Source organism: Theropithecus gelada, chromosome 11 (assembly GCF_003255815.1).
Source record: "Theropithecus gelada isolate Dixy chromosome 11, Tgel_1.0, whole genome shotgun sequence".
Classification (NCBI taxonomy): domain Eukaryota; kingdom Metazoa; phylum Chordata; class Mammalia; order Primates; family Cercopithecidae; genus Theropithecus; species Theropithecus gelada.
Window position 1 is genome coordinate 41,535,145 of NC_037679.1, and position 13,926 is coordinate 41,549,070.

A 13,926-nucleotide genomic window follows, 5' to 3' on the forward strand; every position below is an offset into this window, starting at 1 on the left:
CTGCAAGAAATTCTAGTCCCCCTGCTTCTGCAAGTCAAGCTGTTCTTCATTTGTAATTTTATTCTTCTCCATGTGTTTCTTAAAAATTTCAATGCCATTTTATTGGGAACTGAAGTAATCTTCTCTGACAATTATTTTTAATTTAAATCATAACAATATTTTTATAATTTATTCAAAGTTTCACCACAAATGGCTCTATCTTTGACAACAGTTATTTCTCAAAATTTATCTTCGTTTACTATCTTTGTATCTATTGACTATAAAAACATTATCAAACACAGTGAACCTATCCTTTTGTCTGGAACACTTTCATTTATAAACTTTTAATACTGCTTAATACTTTATCATATTTCCTGCAAAAGATAAATGTGGAAGCATAATTTTATTGTTAAATTATCTTTAAATAATTACTTTTTGGAGGGGGAGAGTCATTTTTAATCTTCTTTGCAAACTTTAATATGAGTCATTTTTAATCTTCTTTGCAAACTTTAATATTATAATTTATTGGCCGAGTGCTGTGGCCCACGCCTGTAATCCCAGCACTTTGGGAGGCCGAGGTGGGCAGATCATGAGATCAGGAGTTTGAGATCAGCCTGTCCAGTGTGGCGAAACCCTGTCTCTACTAAAAATACAAAAATTAGCCGGGCGTGGTGACCGACACCTGTAATCCCAGCTACTTGAGAGGCTGAGGCAGGAGAATCTCTTGAACCTGGGAGGAGGAGGTTGCACTGAGTCGGGATCATGTCATTGCACTGCAGCCTGGGCGACAAGAGCAAGACTCTTTCTCAAAAAAAAAAAAAAAAAAGAAAGAAAGAAAGAAAGAAAGAGAAAATATTGTAATTTATTTCTACTTTTATTTGTTTTCAGTCTTTTTTTCTGTTCATCTAGTATATGAATTTTAAAAAAATTTAGTCAAAAACGTAAATATCTCATGTGGCTGATTCTTCTCTGGATCAAGTGGTTGCATGCATCACCTAGCATATCTCCAGGATTATGCAAAAAGACAATAAACTTGCCTTTATTGTAGATTTAAACCTGGATCATGCAAATTTGTTATAGTCATTTACTGTTATTAACATATTTTGTCAAATGGAATACGCTGACCTGTATGTTTGGCATCTTAAATTATTTCTAGTTTTTTGTTAGCTGGGTGTTATCTAAAACACTCAGCTTAGTAATTAAAATTGTGAAGAATGAAAGAGGGTCTGTTTAAGAATGAAAATACTGGAGAGTAATGTTTAGTTTTTTTAAAGTTAGACTAATTTTAGAAATATGAAATTTATTCTACCAGTGAAAAAAGAATAATCCCTGATTGTTTAGGAAGTGAAAAACTACTTAGTTTTTCTGCTTTGAATATTTAAAATAATCTCTAGAATCAAGAGGCAAAACAGTTAATTGATTGTTTATCGTAATTTAACATTGTGTAACATGAAAGGTAAGGAAACTGTGAAAGATAGCAATGTTAGTATCTTAGGTCACAAATCCCATTTAATAGCTAATTTAAATGAATGCTGTAGAACCTCTGCCTCAAAAAAGGCTTAAGTATGCACAAATATTCGCAAAACTTTACATACAGTTTTAGGTGAATCATAGCCCTCGTAAACTCTTAGACATCAGGATAAGAACTGCTGGTTGAAAACATTATTCGTATTACAAATTGTTTGAATTCATCTTGATTTAGATCAACACTTGTGCTGCCTCTTTATTTTTTTTTCTTGTAACTTCTGATTTCTTGTTAAGAAATATTCCATTTTCAAACATTTATTTAACTAATTTTTATCAAGTGCCGAAAACTGTTCTTTCTCCTGAGTAAACACTGCATTTCAGGTTCAACCACAGAGTATCAGACCAGTGTCTCTAGGCTGATACCAATGACAGTCACTGAAGCTTAATTCTTCCCTTTTACATAATGATTGCAATCAAATGGGTAATTTAAATTTAACATTTAGGTTGGGTACTTTTTTATTTTCTGTACAGCAATTACCTTGAATAATGGCCTGTAAAGAATAAAATTCACCTAACTTTTATGAACTATACACATCATTACAAAAACTAAGGAAGTAGTAAAGAACAAGATGGTGGAGATAGGGTAGGAGCTAGATAGAAAAAAAGTATGTATTTACTGCAAAGATCTTTTGCTTATTCCTTTTACTTGGCAAATGATTATAATTTAGTTCAGTTGAGAGAGTAGAATAAACACATCTATTTTGCATTAATGTTGAAATGGAACTTAGAATAAGAATAGAAGATGAAACTGAACTCAAATTAATGAAATGCACAATGGGAAAGAAAATACATTATTAAGAGAGGGGTATGACTTAATTCTACTCCCTCAAAATCCCTTATTAGTAATTCAGTTATGTTTAAATTTACAGTTTTCCTGAGACAAAGAGTCCTTCATGTGCCTTGTCTCAATAATAAACAAACTGGCCAGGTGCAGTAGCTCACACTTATAATTCCAGAATTTGGGAAGGCTGAGGTGGGAGGATTGCTTGAGCCCAGGAGTTTGAGACCAGCCTAAGTAACATAGTGAGACCCTGTCTCTAGAAAAAATAAATTTAAAAAATTAGCTGTGCACAGTGGTGCATGCCCTTATCCAGCTACTTGGGAGGCTGAGGTGAGAGGATCGCTTGAGCCCCAGAGATCAAGGCTGCAGTGAGCTATTATCACACTGCTACACTCTAGCCTGGGCGACAGAGTGAGACCTTTTCTCAAACGATAAAAACAACAACAATAATAAACAAATTTACAAGTCTTTATTATTTTTGGAAACCCAAAAGTCTAGGCCCAGATCAAGATATAAAGAGAGGTATTGGTCTTCTCTGTAAATGGACAGTGGCAGTGGCAGTGACTAAGGTAGTGATATTTTCAGGTGCTGTGGGGCAGTGGAGCCTACAGTGGTGTTCAGAAATGACAACCTCAGTAAAAAATGATGTATCTTTGGTCAGAAAAAGAGAAGAACGGAGGTTGATATCAATTCAGAGCATTTACTGCACTGAAATAAATACATTTTGTAATATACTTTGCATCGCTTTTTAGCATTTTACAATTTGGAATTTATTTTGTATTTTGCTAACAATTATATTTGATTTATCAAATTTGAATTATTATTCAGAAAATATTTATACATATTTAATTTATTCTTAAATGCTTCTCATTTTAAATGAAGTTTAACATTTATTGGATTTCTGGGAATTTAGTATCTCTTGTTTTTTGTTATTTTTTGAAACAGTTTGAGATTATGGGAAATTAAAACATTCTGGTGAAGCAAACTTGAAACTTTATTCCAGGTATTTAAGGCATTGCTGAGATTGTGTCTACCATATTTCACATCAAATTTAGTAAGAAGTATCATTAATACTAAAACTCTCTCCTGCACTTGAAAGTTGATCCTAGGACATGATGCCCAGTGCTAACCAGTGGGTTAGCAGACAATGAGTAATTCTTGCTTTCATCCTACCTAGAGTGTAGTACTCAGCGTTAACTATTGGACCTCCATGTTGGTTCTCAAGGTGCAGTTCATCCATCCTTAGTCATGCCTTCATTCTACAGATGGAGATCTTGCACTCAGGTTTCAGAGCCCAAATCTCCTTTCTTCCAGCAGGTCCCACATTTAAAAGCTAAGTGTGCATATTGATCTTTCTCTCAATTTCTTCTCTAGTAGCCTATAAGATGTTCTGGCCTTAAATATTTGAGGTTTTAAAAATTCTGTATTCCAATAAATTTGGAAAATTGATCCAAGTGTTGAGACACTCATTAACTTAATTTGGACTTAATGGTTTGAGGGTTGCCTATTTATGGTCTAGGCTGTATGTTAGGAATATATATTAAAATATAGTTAATTATTCTCCTCTACATTTCCATGGTGTTGTCATCATTATTTCCCACTTATGAGTGAGAACATTTGGTATTTGTTTTTCTGTTCTTGCATTAGTTTGCTAAGGAAAATGACCTCCAGCTCCATCCATGTCCCTGCAAAGGATATGACCTCGTTATTTTTTATGGTTGCATAGTATTCCATGGTGTATGTAATCTGTACAATAAACCCCCATGACACAAGTTTATGTATGTAACAAACCTGCACATGTATCCCGACCTTAAAAGTTTATTTTTTTATATATATAGTTAAGTACATAATTGTATATGTGTATATGAATGTACATGTATATATGTGTATATATGTATTTGTTTATGTGTGTGAATTACATAAAACAATCCTTTAAAATAGATTTTATTCCCCATTTTATAGTTGAAGAAATTGAGTCTTAGAGCAGGTAAATAAATTGCTCATGGCCACAGGAATAGACATTCTGAGAACCAGAATTCAAACCCTAGTTCTTCCTCATTCATTCACTGAATACCTTCTATGTGCTGTACAGTATTCTAGGTTCTGAGGATACAGCAGTGCATAAAAATTCTTGTCCTCTTGGATCTTGCGTACTATACCAGGTGGTGATAAGTGCTTTAAAAAAATTAAGAAAGGATCAGAGGGTGATGAGAGTTCAGTGGGATTGCAATTTTAAACAAGACTGTCAGAGAAGTTTTCACCAAAATGGTAGCATTTGAACAAACACCTGAAAGAAGTAAGAGTGAGCCATGAAAATTCATGAGGGAAGGTGGTCTCAGACAGAGGTAAAAACAAGTGCAAAGGCTTGAGTAAGCTCATTCCATGTGACATCCAGTAGAATTCTAACTGGGAGTTGCTGAAGCTCCTTCAATCCATATGAACATTTGTTGTCTGCATATACTATAAATAGTAAAACACTAAGTCTCATAGACAATCATAAATTGTAACAAAGTAGCTTTATTCAAGTTTAGTTTTTACCTGATACGTAGTAGGTAACCCTGAATTACTTTTTATTTAGCAAATCAATTTCTAAATTTCTGTTTCTTTGCATAGTTTTGTTTTCCCTCAAATTAAATTATGAAAAGAGTCTGTTAGAGTTAAAATACTGTGGTTACATTTTTCTATTTTTACATTTAATTTCATTTTTATAAGTAATGTAGTTAAGTGTGAAACTGCTTTAGGAATGGTTAAATGCACTTTATACATTCAATGTGATGTTAATATTGGTACAATAAGGACATGCATGTCAATTTCTTGTTAATTTTTTTCCTTCTAAGAGCATGGTTTGCATGTTTATATAACATTTTTTCACTGCATATGCAACTATAAAGTGAGCTGAAATAGCTTAGGCAAAATGTTTTCTAGCACATAATTGGATGATATAAATTTATTTCTTTTGAAAGCAATAGTATATATTCTATTTTCTTCCCTTGGTAGATTATAGGATTATGAACAGACTTAAAACATTCGTAAAACTTAACTCATCCCATATTTAATTTTCAAAGTTCAGTAAGACAGACTTTAGCTTTTGGTTAAGCTGTATTAAACAATTATCAAAGATTTAAGTCAAAAGTCAACTGCTGTGGAAGGCAAAGCCTTAAAATGTTTAAATTTGCATTGAATAAAAGTAGATTTCCATTCTAGAAAACATGTTCAATTCAACTCAACCTATTGAGCATTGTCTATCGGAGTTTTATTGATAAGGGAGAAAAATTAACTATAAAGCTATTGAAGTAGTATTGGAGAGCATTAACAAGGTTTGAAATATAGTAGTGATGGGGGAGGGGGTTTTCAAATGAAGGACATTTTTACATCAGAGTTGATGGGTGGCCTAGCATGTGAATTGAGGACACAAGAAGCATTTCAGATAATGTAAAGGCTTTTTAGCTTTGCCACTGGGTGAGTGATAAGGCTATTAAACAAGTTAGAAAATAGAAGAAGGGAAAGGTTTTGGGAGCATAAAAGTGTTCAGCTGAGTTTTGAACCTTTCGAATTGAAGACATCTGTAGGACATTTATGCAGGAATGAATACAAAATACTTGTATATCATTGTGAAGATTATGAGTAAGAGGACACTGTTGATTTCTTGAAATTCTGGGCTATAAGACAGATCTAAGCTGTGTGATAATGATAGTGACCTTTCCCCAACCCCATAACAGAAAATCTCAAATTTAGTACATAATTTCATTTTGCTTTATGTCACATTCTAAATGTTTTAAATCACCTTTTTCTCATCCTGAAATTATAAACATTCACTGGTGCTATTGAAGTCCTTGTAGTAGCCTCAGTGATTGCTATTACCATAGAGCCTTAGGAGAATTTATTTTCCTTGTATAGTTGATGATGCTACAATAGTAAGTGTACTGAGGGATTGCTGTCATTCATGCATTCATTCATGCCGTGTGTAAAGTATTGTTGCTCTGCAACTGGGCATAAAGCATAGGGTTACTTTGTTTCTGCAAATAGATATCATAATAAGATTTTACAAAAATACTTCTTTTTCAGAGACTTATTATTTTATATGTAAAAATAACTTTTTAATTTCTTAAAACGTTTTGTTTTTTTGAGGCAGGGTCTTGCTCTGTTGCCCAGGCTGGAGTGCAATGGCATGATGAGGGTTCACTGCAACTTCAACTTTGCAGGCTCAAGCAATCCTCCAAACTCAACTCCTCAAGTAGCTGGGACTACATGTGTGTGCCACTCTACCCAGCTAATTTTTTAAAATTTTAGTAGAGATGAGGTCTTGCTGTGTTGCCCAGGCTCTTCTCAAACTCCTGAGCTCAGGCAATCCTCGTGTTTCAGCCTTCCAAAGTGCTGGGATTACAGGCATGAGCCACTATGCCCAGCTAATTTCTTGCAACCTTAAAATTACTTTTGGTGGAGAGGGAGGTGTAGAGGGGAGTGAAGAAAGTTATATAATTAATAAAATATAATATCTTAGGATGTCACTGTATATTGATGTCTGCCAGAGGGAATGCTTGCCAGACTTGATTCTGAGAGTCAGGTCTCCCTAATGCTTTTCTTTCTTTTTGAGACGGAGTCTTGTACTGTCACCCAGACTGGAGTGCAGTGGCGCGATCTCAGCTCACTGCAACCTCTGCTTCCCGGGTTCAAGCAATTCTCCTGCTTCAGCCTCCCAAGTAGCTGGGACAGTGCTTTTCTTTACTGCTGTCCTGCTTGATTTCCTTTGTTTGTCCACTGTACTTACAAATGTGGCATGCTAACGGAATGTGGGAATTAAGACCAAGGTCTTAATTCATACTGCCTTGGATTCATCCACCAAGTTTGTGTCTGTACAAACTTGGATACATTACAGCATTCCTGCGTCTCAGTTGTTTCCTCTGTTAATGAGGATAAGAGCATCATATAACTCACTTATAAAACTGTCACATGAAAGGTAACGTGCTTAGCACGGTGCCTGGCATATAGTATACATGCAGTAAATGTTAAAATAATAGTGATGAATTATTGTAAGACCTAACAGTACTCTGTTTTCCTTAAAGTGCTGTATAACATTCAAGTAGGACAACAGACATTTATTTGTATTTACTAATTATAAATATTATACATTCAGTGATTGTTTTACTTTATTTTTATTTTTAACATTTTATACATTTTTCTGCCTTGAGATTTTTATAATCCAAGATGTATATATATGACTCTTCTATCTTTGTCCTTGTACATTGGTCCCTTGTATACAAACAAACAATTGAAAAAAATAAACTGAGATATAATCTGGTCTCATATTTGTAGAAAATAATCTCCCCTGTCTCTTTCCTTCCCTTCTTCTCTCATGACCAATTAGACTATCTTTTAAGAACACATCTTATAACCTATCTTATCAGAAACCTCTGTGGAATAGTGATATAGGGTACATAAAAAGTAAGAGTAAGTAAAAGTGATAAGTAAAGCATATATAAAGCAGAACAGGGACTTCCAGTAGAGGGCGATGTAGGCCAAACAATCAAGCCACATAATATGCAGGTGCGATAGGCAGCAAATTTAAAGTTTTCCCTGCATAAAAAATCTAAGTAGTAATTAATTTGCTAAATATAAGTTAAGTAACACTGGAATTTCTGTTTTGCTAGTTGCCAAATCCAAAGCGATTATACAAGTACCTAGGGAAGAACTGTGAGGACTATATGTTATGTATTGCCATTGTCCCATAACTTTCTCACATAACTGTTTCAGAGATGGAGTGAAGACTAGATCATAAACACCTCTCTCTCTCTCTCTCTCTCTCTCTCTCTGTGTCTCTCTCCCTCTCTCTGAATCTTTAAAAACAGCAAGTAATGGAAGTTACAGGCTGGATAACTGGAAAACAAAGAAAGTACAGTAGCTATATTTCCATAATTCAAAAATATTTTTTCATGGAGTTCTAGACTATCTGAGTAAACTAGGGTTAGCCCTAAATACCATAAACTGTTGGAATGAATTAAAACACTATCCTTTTTATAAAAGAAAAAATATTGTTTTAAAGATAATATTGTAACTCAGGTCTTTCAATTTCTGAAATTGCTGAGACCTGTACTTAAAGAAAATTAACAGCATTTAATTCATGTTAGGTTGGATTTTTTTCAAGTTTTTTTCGGTAGGATAGTTAAGTTGATTTTAACGTTTACATTTCCAACAGAAACATCACAATTCTTTCTTTTGGCAACATTGTCCAATAGCTAACTATTATAATGGTCCCTCTGCACTTGGAGATTTAATACTCTTATTCTATCACACTCTACGAAATTGCTGCCCTGGAACCTGGGGATGTTGAGACTCCCCTTAAACCTGAGAATTTCACGTAATAGTTGACTGAGTTTTCCACTTTGTATCATGGCTAAATATTTTGATGTGGATTTTATTACTTTTGGCTGAGTTAGTAAATTCAGTTTATAAAATATCCACAGAAATTTACATCATACACAATATATATCTTGAGTTAATTTCCTCTAGTAATTTTAATTTATGTTTAGTTGATTCAGAAATGGAAGGTATATATCTCTGCTGATTTTATTCATATTAATGAATTTGGTAAACATTACCACCACCAGCTTAACAGATATTAGCTTAATATGTAGTTTTTATTTAGAATTCTACAAACCCTCATCACTTATCTTACTTATCTTGCTTTAAGTTTTGTCAGGTAACATCACTATTTTTTGTGTTTAAGAATATTTTTATAATTTAATAAGTAACTACAGAAGATTAGCTATGCTAGAGAAGATTTCATAGCCTATAGTGTGGATTTTTTTTGTAGAACTGAACTTCTTCCCTAGATTGCCGTATGGTTTCATGAGGTGAACATTTTGCATACTTCATATAAGCCTTTAAGATGTGTGTTTTTTTGAATTATTCAAAATTAGTTTTCAATGAATGCGCCTGATTGGACTTTCCCGTCTAATGAGTTCCTTTGAACCACTACAGACACATTGGAAGGCTGTCTTTTAGCTCTTAAATAAATTAACTTGCCTTAAAAATAGCCATAGAACAATGAGATTGAGCTAATCTGTCAGTGTGCCTGTGTGCATCCATCATAATAAGCAGAGCTGTGCTGCAGTAATAAGCTTAAAACTCACTTACTGAAAGCAATGAAATTTAATTTTTATATATGCTCTGTGTTCATTGTAGTTTGATAGTAATGCTGTCCTTGCTGTAGTCACTTAAGGATTCAGGCTGAGGAATGTTTCGTTTTGACACATGCTCCGATTACAGAGCTGAGACAAAAAAGAGTACTGAATCTTCTGACACCCTTAAAACTTCTGCCTGAAAATGGTTTGGTTCACCTTGGCAAGATAACAGCCACACCTGAGTTCAACAAGGTTCATGAGCCTCCTACAGAGAAGGGCACTAGGTATTTGCAAACAGCACAACAGTTTGTCATTCTAGTCTAAATTAGTATTTGGAAACTGCTGACAGTTACACACTAAGCTTATAGAACGTGTGGTTTAAAACTGGCCATGGGCAGAAAATGAGTTATTTTCACCAGGTTATAACCTGATTCGTTTTGGAACTCATATTGACAGTGCATTGAGCACATGCACCCCACCCCCCTGCCACAAGTCTGCATCACCCAAATGATGCAGGAACTGTTTGGCAGGGACATTTATATACCACTGGGGATATTACCATTGTTCCTCATGCAGTGTGGACAGGGAGTAACAGTGTTGCCCAGGCTGACTACCTTTAAATGCACAGTTATAGGCCAGCCAGGACAGTTTGTAAATTTAATACACTACTATTCAGATTTTAACCTTCCTTCCCTCCTCCCTTCCTTCCTTCCTTCCTTCCTTCCTTCCTTCCTTCCTTCCTTCCTTCCTTCCTTCCTTCCTTCCTTCATCCCTCCCTCCCTCCCTCCCTTCTTCCCTCCCTTCCTCCCTTCCTCCCTTCTCTCTCTCTCTCTGCCTCTGTCTCTTTCTTTCCATAAAAAAAGGCCTGATTGTAATTTGGAGTTTAAATTTTTAATTGCATAAAATGTTAAGAGAAAACTGGGTGTTCCTTATAGCTAATCATTTAAATAGTAAATATAAATGGAGCCATTAGATATATTGCCAAAATTCACAACAAAATGTAAATATTGGAATTTGTTATTAAAATTAAGTGTTCATTTGTTTATTAGTATCATACAAATTAACCATTAATTATTGCTGAAGACTTTTTCTATCTTCACTTTTTTAGGTGTGACTGATTTTCCCAAAATATTTTGTGAAACTTCTCAGAAGTTGGTGAGTGTGGAAGCCTTTGCTCTGGCTGCGAAATACTATTCCATACAAAACTTGGGAATATGTACTCCTTTTGAACAGTTGCTTGTAGCCCTTCGAGGAAATCAAAACCAGAGAATTGGTATGTCTATTTATGTGTGTGTATATGTGCTTTTTAGGTACTTAGAAGCAATATTTTGTTCATATATGTGTATCTTTCCAAAGTATTATTTATTATTAGACCTTAACATATAAGCCCTGACAAATTAGCTTTTGTTTAGAAGAGTAGGTTTTCCCTTGTACTATATTAAACAGAACAACTTACAGATCTCCACAATTTTTTTCTACATTAATTCTTGTAACCTTTACTTCAGATAGTTCCTGCCCCTCAAACACAGATCACAGTGAGCTACTACAATTTCTAAAATCTACATCATTTTTGTTGCCACAGGCTAATGTTCTCTATGGGAAGAGGGTGGGAAGAGTGGAAGGGGACATTTGGGGATGTGGGGAGAAGCGTGAGTGTAAGAAAGTGGGGATGGTACAAATTTAAAAAAAATATGGTAATGTAGTAGATTAAAACTTAGCTTTATCAATAATTATATTCAATGTAATTGATTCTACATGCCAACTAAAAGGCAGAGATCAGAAGGCTGTGGTTAAAAAAAATTCTCAGATTCATTTATCTTACATACACCTCTTTCATATCTCTTATTTGATCCTCATTGTTTCCCCACCTTTTTATTTTGAAAACCTCCAAACCTACAGAAAAGTTACAAGAATAGTACAATAGGCCCTGTATGCTTTTCACCTAGATTCACCATGTGTTCACATTTTGCCACATTTGCTGTAGTTCTCTTCTACACACACACACACACACACTCACACGCACACTCCTTTTTCTGAATCTGTTGAATGTAAGTTGTAGATATTGTAGCACTTTACTCTCAAATGTTTCACTCTGTATCTCAAAATATCAAGGACATTTTCCTACACATCCCATAGTTTATTGGCACACTCAGGAGTTTAACGCTGATACAGTAATATTGTCTAATAAGCAGTCTCTATTCAAGTTTCTTTACTTTTTCCAAGAATATCTTTTAGAGCCATTTTTTTTTCTTCATACAGGAATTAGTCTAGGCTCATATCTGACATTTAGTTGTTATGTCTGTTTCATCTCTTCAATCTTAAATTGTTTCTTACCTTGGCATTTGTTTTTCCTGACCCTGATACTTTTGATATCTATAGGCAGGTTATTTTATTGTTTCCCCATGATTAGATTCAGGTTATACATTTTTGATAAGAGTACTACTTAGGTGATTCCTTTTTTTTTTTGAGACGGAGTCTGGCTCTGTCGCCCAGGCTGGAGTGCAGTGGCCGGATCTCAGCTCACTGCAAGCTCCGCCTCCCGGGTTCACGCCATTCTCCTGCCTGCCTCAGGTTCACGCCATTCTCCTGCCTCAGCCTCCCGAGTAGCTGGGACTACAGGCGCCCGCCACCTTGCCCGGCTGGTTTTTTGTATTTTTTAGTAGAGACGGAGTTTCACCGTGTTAGCCAGGATGGTCTCGATCTGCTGACCTCGTGATCCGCCCGTCTCAGCCTCCCAAAGTGCTGGGATTACAGGCTTGAGCCACCGCGCCCGGCCTAGGTGATTCCTTTTGTACTTATCAAATTAGGAAGCACATATAATTTTGTCCCATTATTGGTAACACTAAGTTTACTCACTTGGTAAAGTTGGGTCTACTGGAGTTCTCCATTGTAAAAGGACTCTTTTATCTTTGAGTCCAATTCTTTTATTATTATTTTCTTTTTTTTTTTTTTTTTTTTTTGAGACGGAGTCTCGCTCTGTCACCCAGGCTGGAGTGCAGTGGCCGGATCTCAGCTCACTGCAAGCTCCGCCTCCCGGGTTCACGCCATTCTCCTGCCTCAGCCTCCGGAGTAGCTGGGACTACAGGCGCCCGCCACTATGCCCGGCTAATTTTTTGTATTTTTTAGTAGAGACGGGGTTTCACCGTGTTAGCCAGGATGGTCTCGATCTCCTGACCTCGTGATCCGCCCGTCTCGGCCTCCCAAAGTGCTGGGATTACAGGCTTGAGCCACCACGCCCGGCTATTATTTTCATTTTTTAATCTCTCTCACCAATTTAAGCAAAATCATTTCATAATGTTCCCCCTGGAGAAAGAGAGGGGCTGTTTGGTGAATTATGGCTCTTGGTAGGAACCATTATAGCTGCAGATGGGTTCACCAGCAATATTACTATGGGGGCTGTAGTCGACTGTAAATGAAAACTCGAAGGAGAACACCCTATCCCAGGTGCTGCTGACTGGCAATAAATGAGTGTACCTCTGCATCAAGGGTATCATCCTTGGCCCCTCCCCCAATTCATAAAGTTGAAGGGCCACAGGTTGGCATCAAAGTGAGTAAAGATATTGTAGGCAAGAACAAACAGCAAAACCACCATTCAAGGTCTCGATGGACTCTGTTGTGTCTGGTACAAGAAACAGTTGACTTAGCCATGTAGAGAGATGCATGCTGGTGATAGGTGAGAGTGGAGGGGCTATATTCCCCATCCTGGAGTAGTCAGCATATTTCTTTACTAGGTTAGTATCTGCCAGCAGAATGACATTGTGGAATTCAGACCTCTCTGATAGAGATCGTGTCCTAAAGTGCCCTCAGAATGTTACCAAGAAGGTGCTACCTTCCATCTACAGTACCATGAGTAACCAGCACTTATACCTGGAAAGACCTCATTAAAACCCAGTATCCCAGTGTGGTAATCCCAGGTTAAGCCTATACCAAGGCATTCACAAATGTGAACACTGTCATGCCATAATAACCATTCCAACCCTACATTACAGTTTCCCACCACCCAACTCCCACGTGACTGACAATGTTGACTACCTTGTCATATTCTCTTTGGCCATTTTAATGTACTTTATAATGTGTAGCAGACAGTGTATATTCGTACAGTCCTATAGTTCTGCAGTGATGGGAATGTCCTGTGCTTTTACTGCTCAGTACAGTGGAAACTAGCCACATGTGGCTGTTGAGAACTTCACCTTTGGCTAGTGCAGCACAGAATCTTAATTTTTCAATTATATTTGATTTCAGTATAAATTGCAATAATCACATGTGGTTAGCAGCTACTATATTAGACAGCACAAGTAATGAAATGACTGTTTAAGTTTTTTTCCCTACTTTTCTATTGGGTGATTCTTTTCATATTGATTTGTAGGAGTTTGTTTTATTTTATTCTTAGATACAAATTCTCTGTAGATATATGTGTTGGAATTATCTTCTTTCATTTGGGGCTTGCCTTTTTACCTCATAATGTTGTCTTTTGATGAAAAATTTCTTTCGTAGTCCACTTTACCAGTCTTTTCCATT

General features: G+C 35.9%; 1 protein-coding gene across 1 annotated transcript in view; it reads left to right on the forward strand.

Annotated features, from left to right (window-relative positions):
* The first annotated feature begins 1,428 nt into the window (after positions 1-1,428).
* Positions 1,429-13,926, forward strand: part of METTL25 (methyltransferase like 25) — a 97,675-nt gene continuing 85,177 nt past the window's right edge. Inside the window, exons 1-2 of the mRNA XM_025402841.1 lie at positions 1,429-1,435; positions 10,517-10,681. Of these exons, the coding sequence (XP_025258626.1) occupies positions 1,429-1,435; positions 10,517-10,681 (172 nt within the window). The remainder of the gene's footprint in view (positions 1,436-10,516; positions 10,682-13,926) is intronic.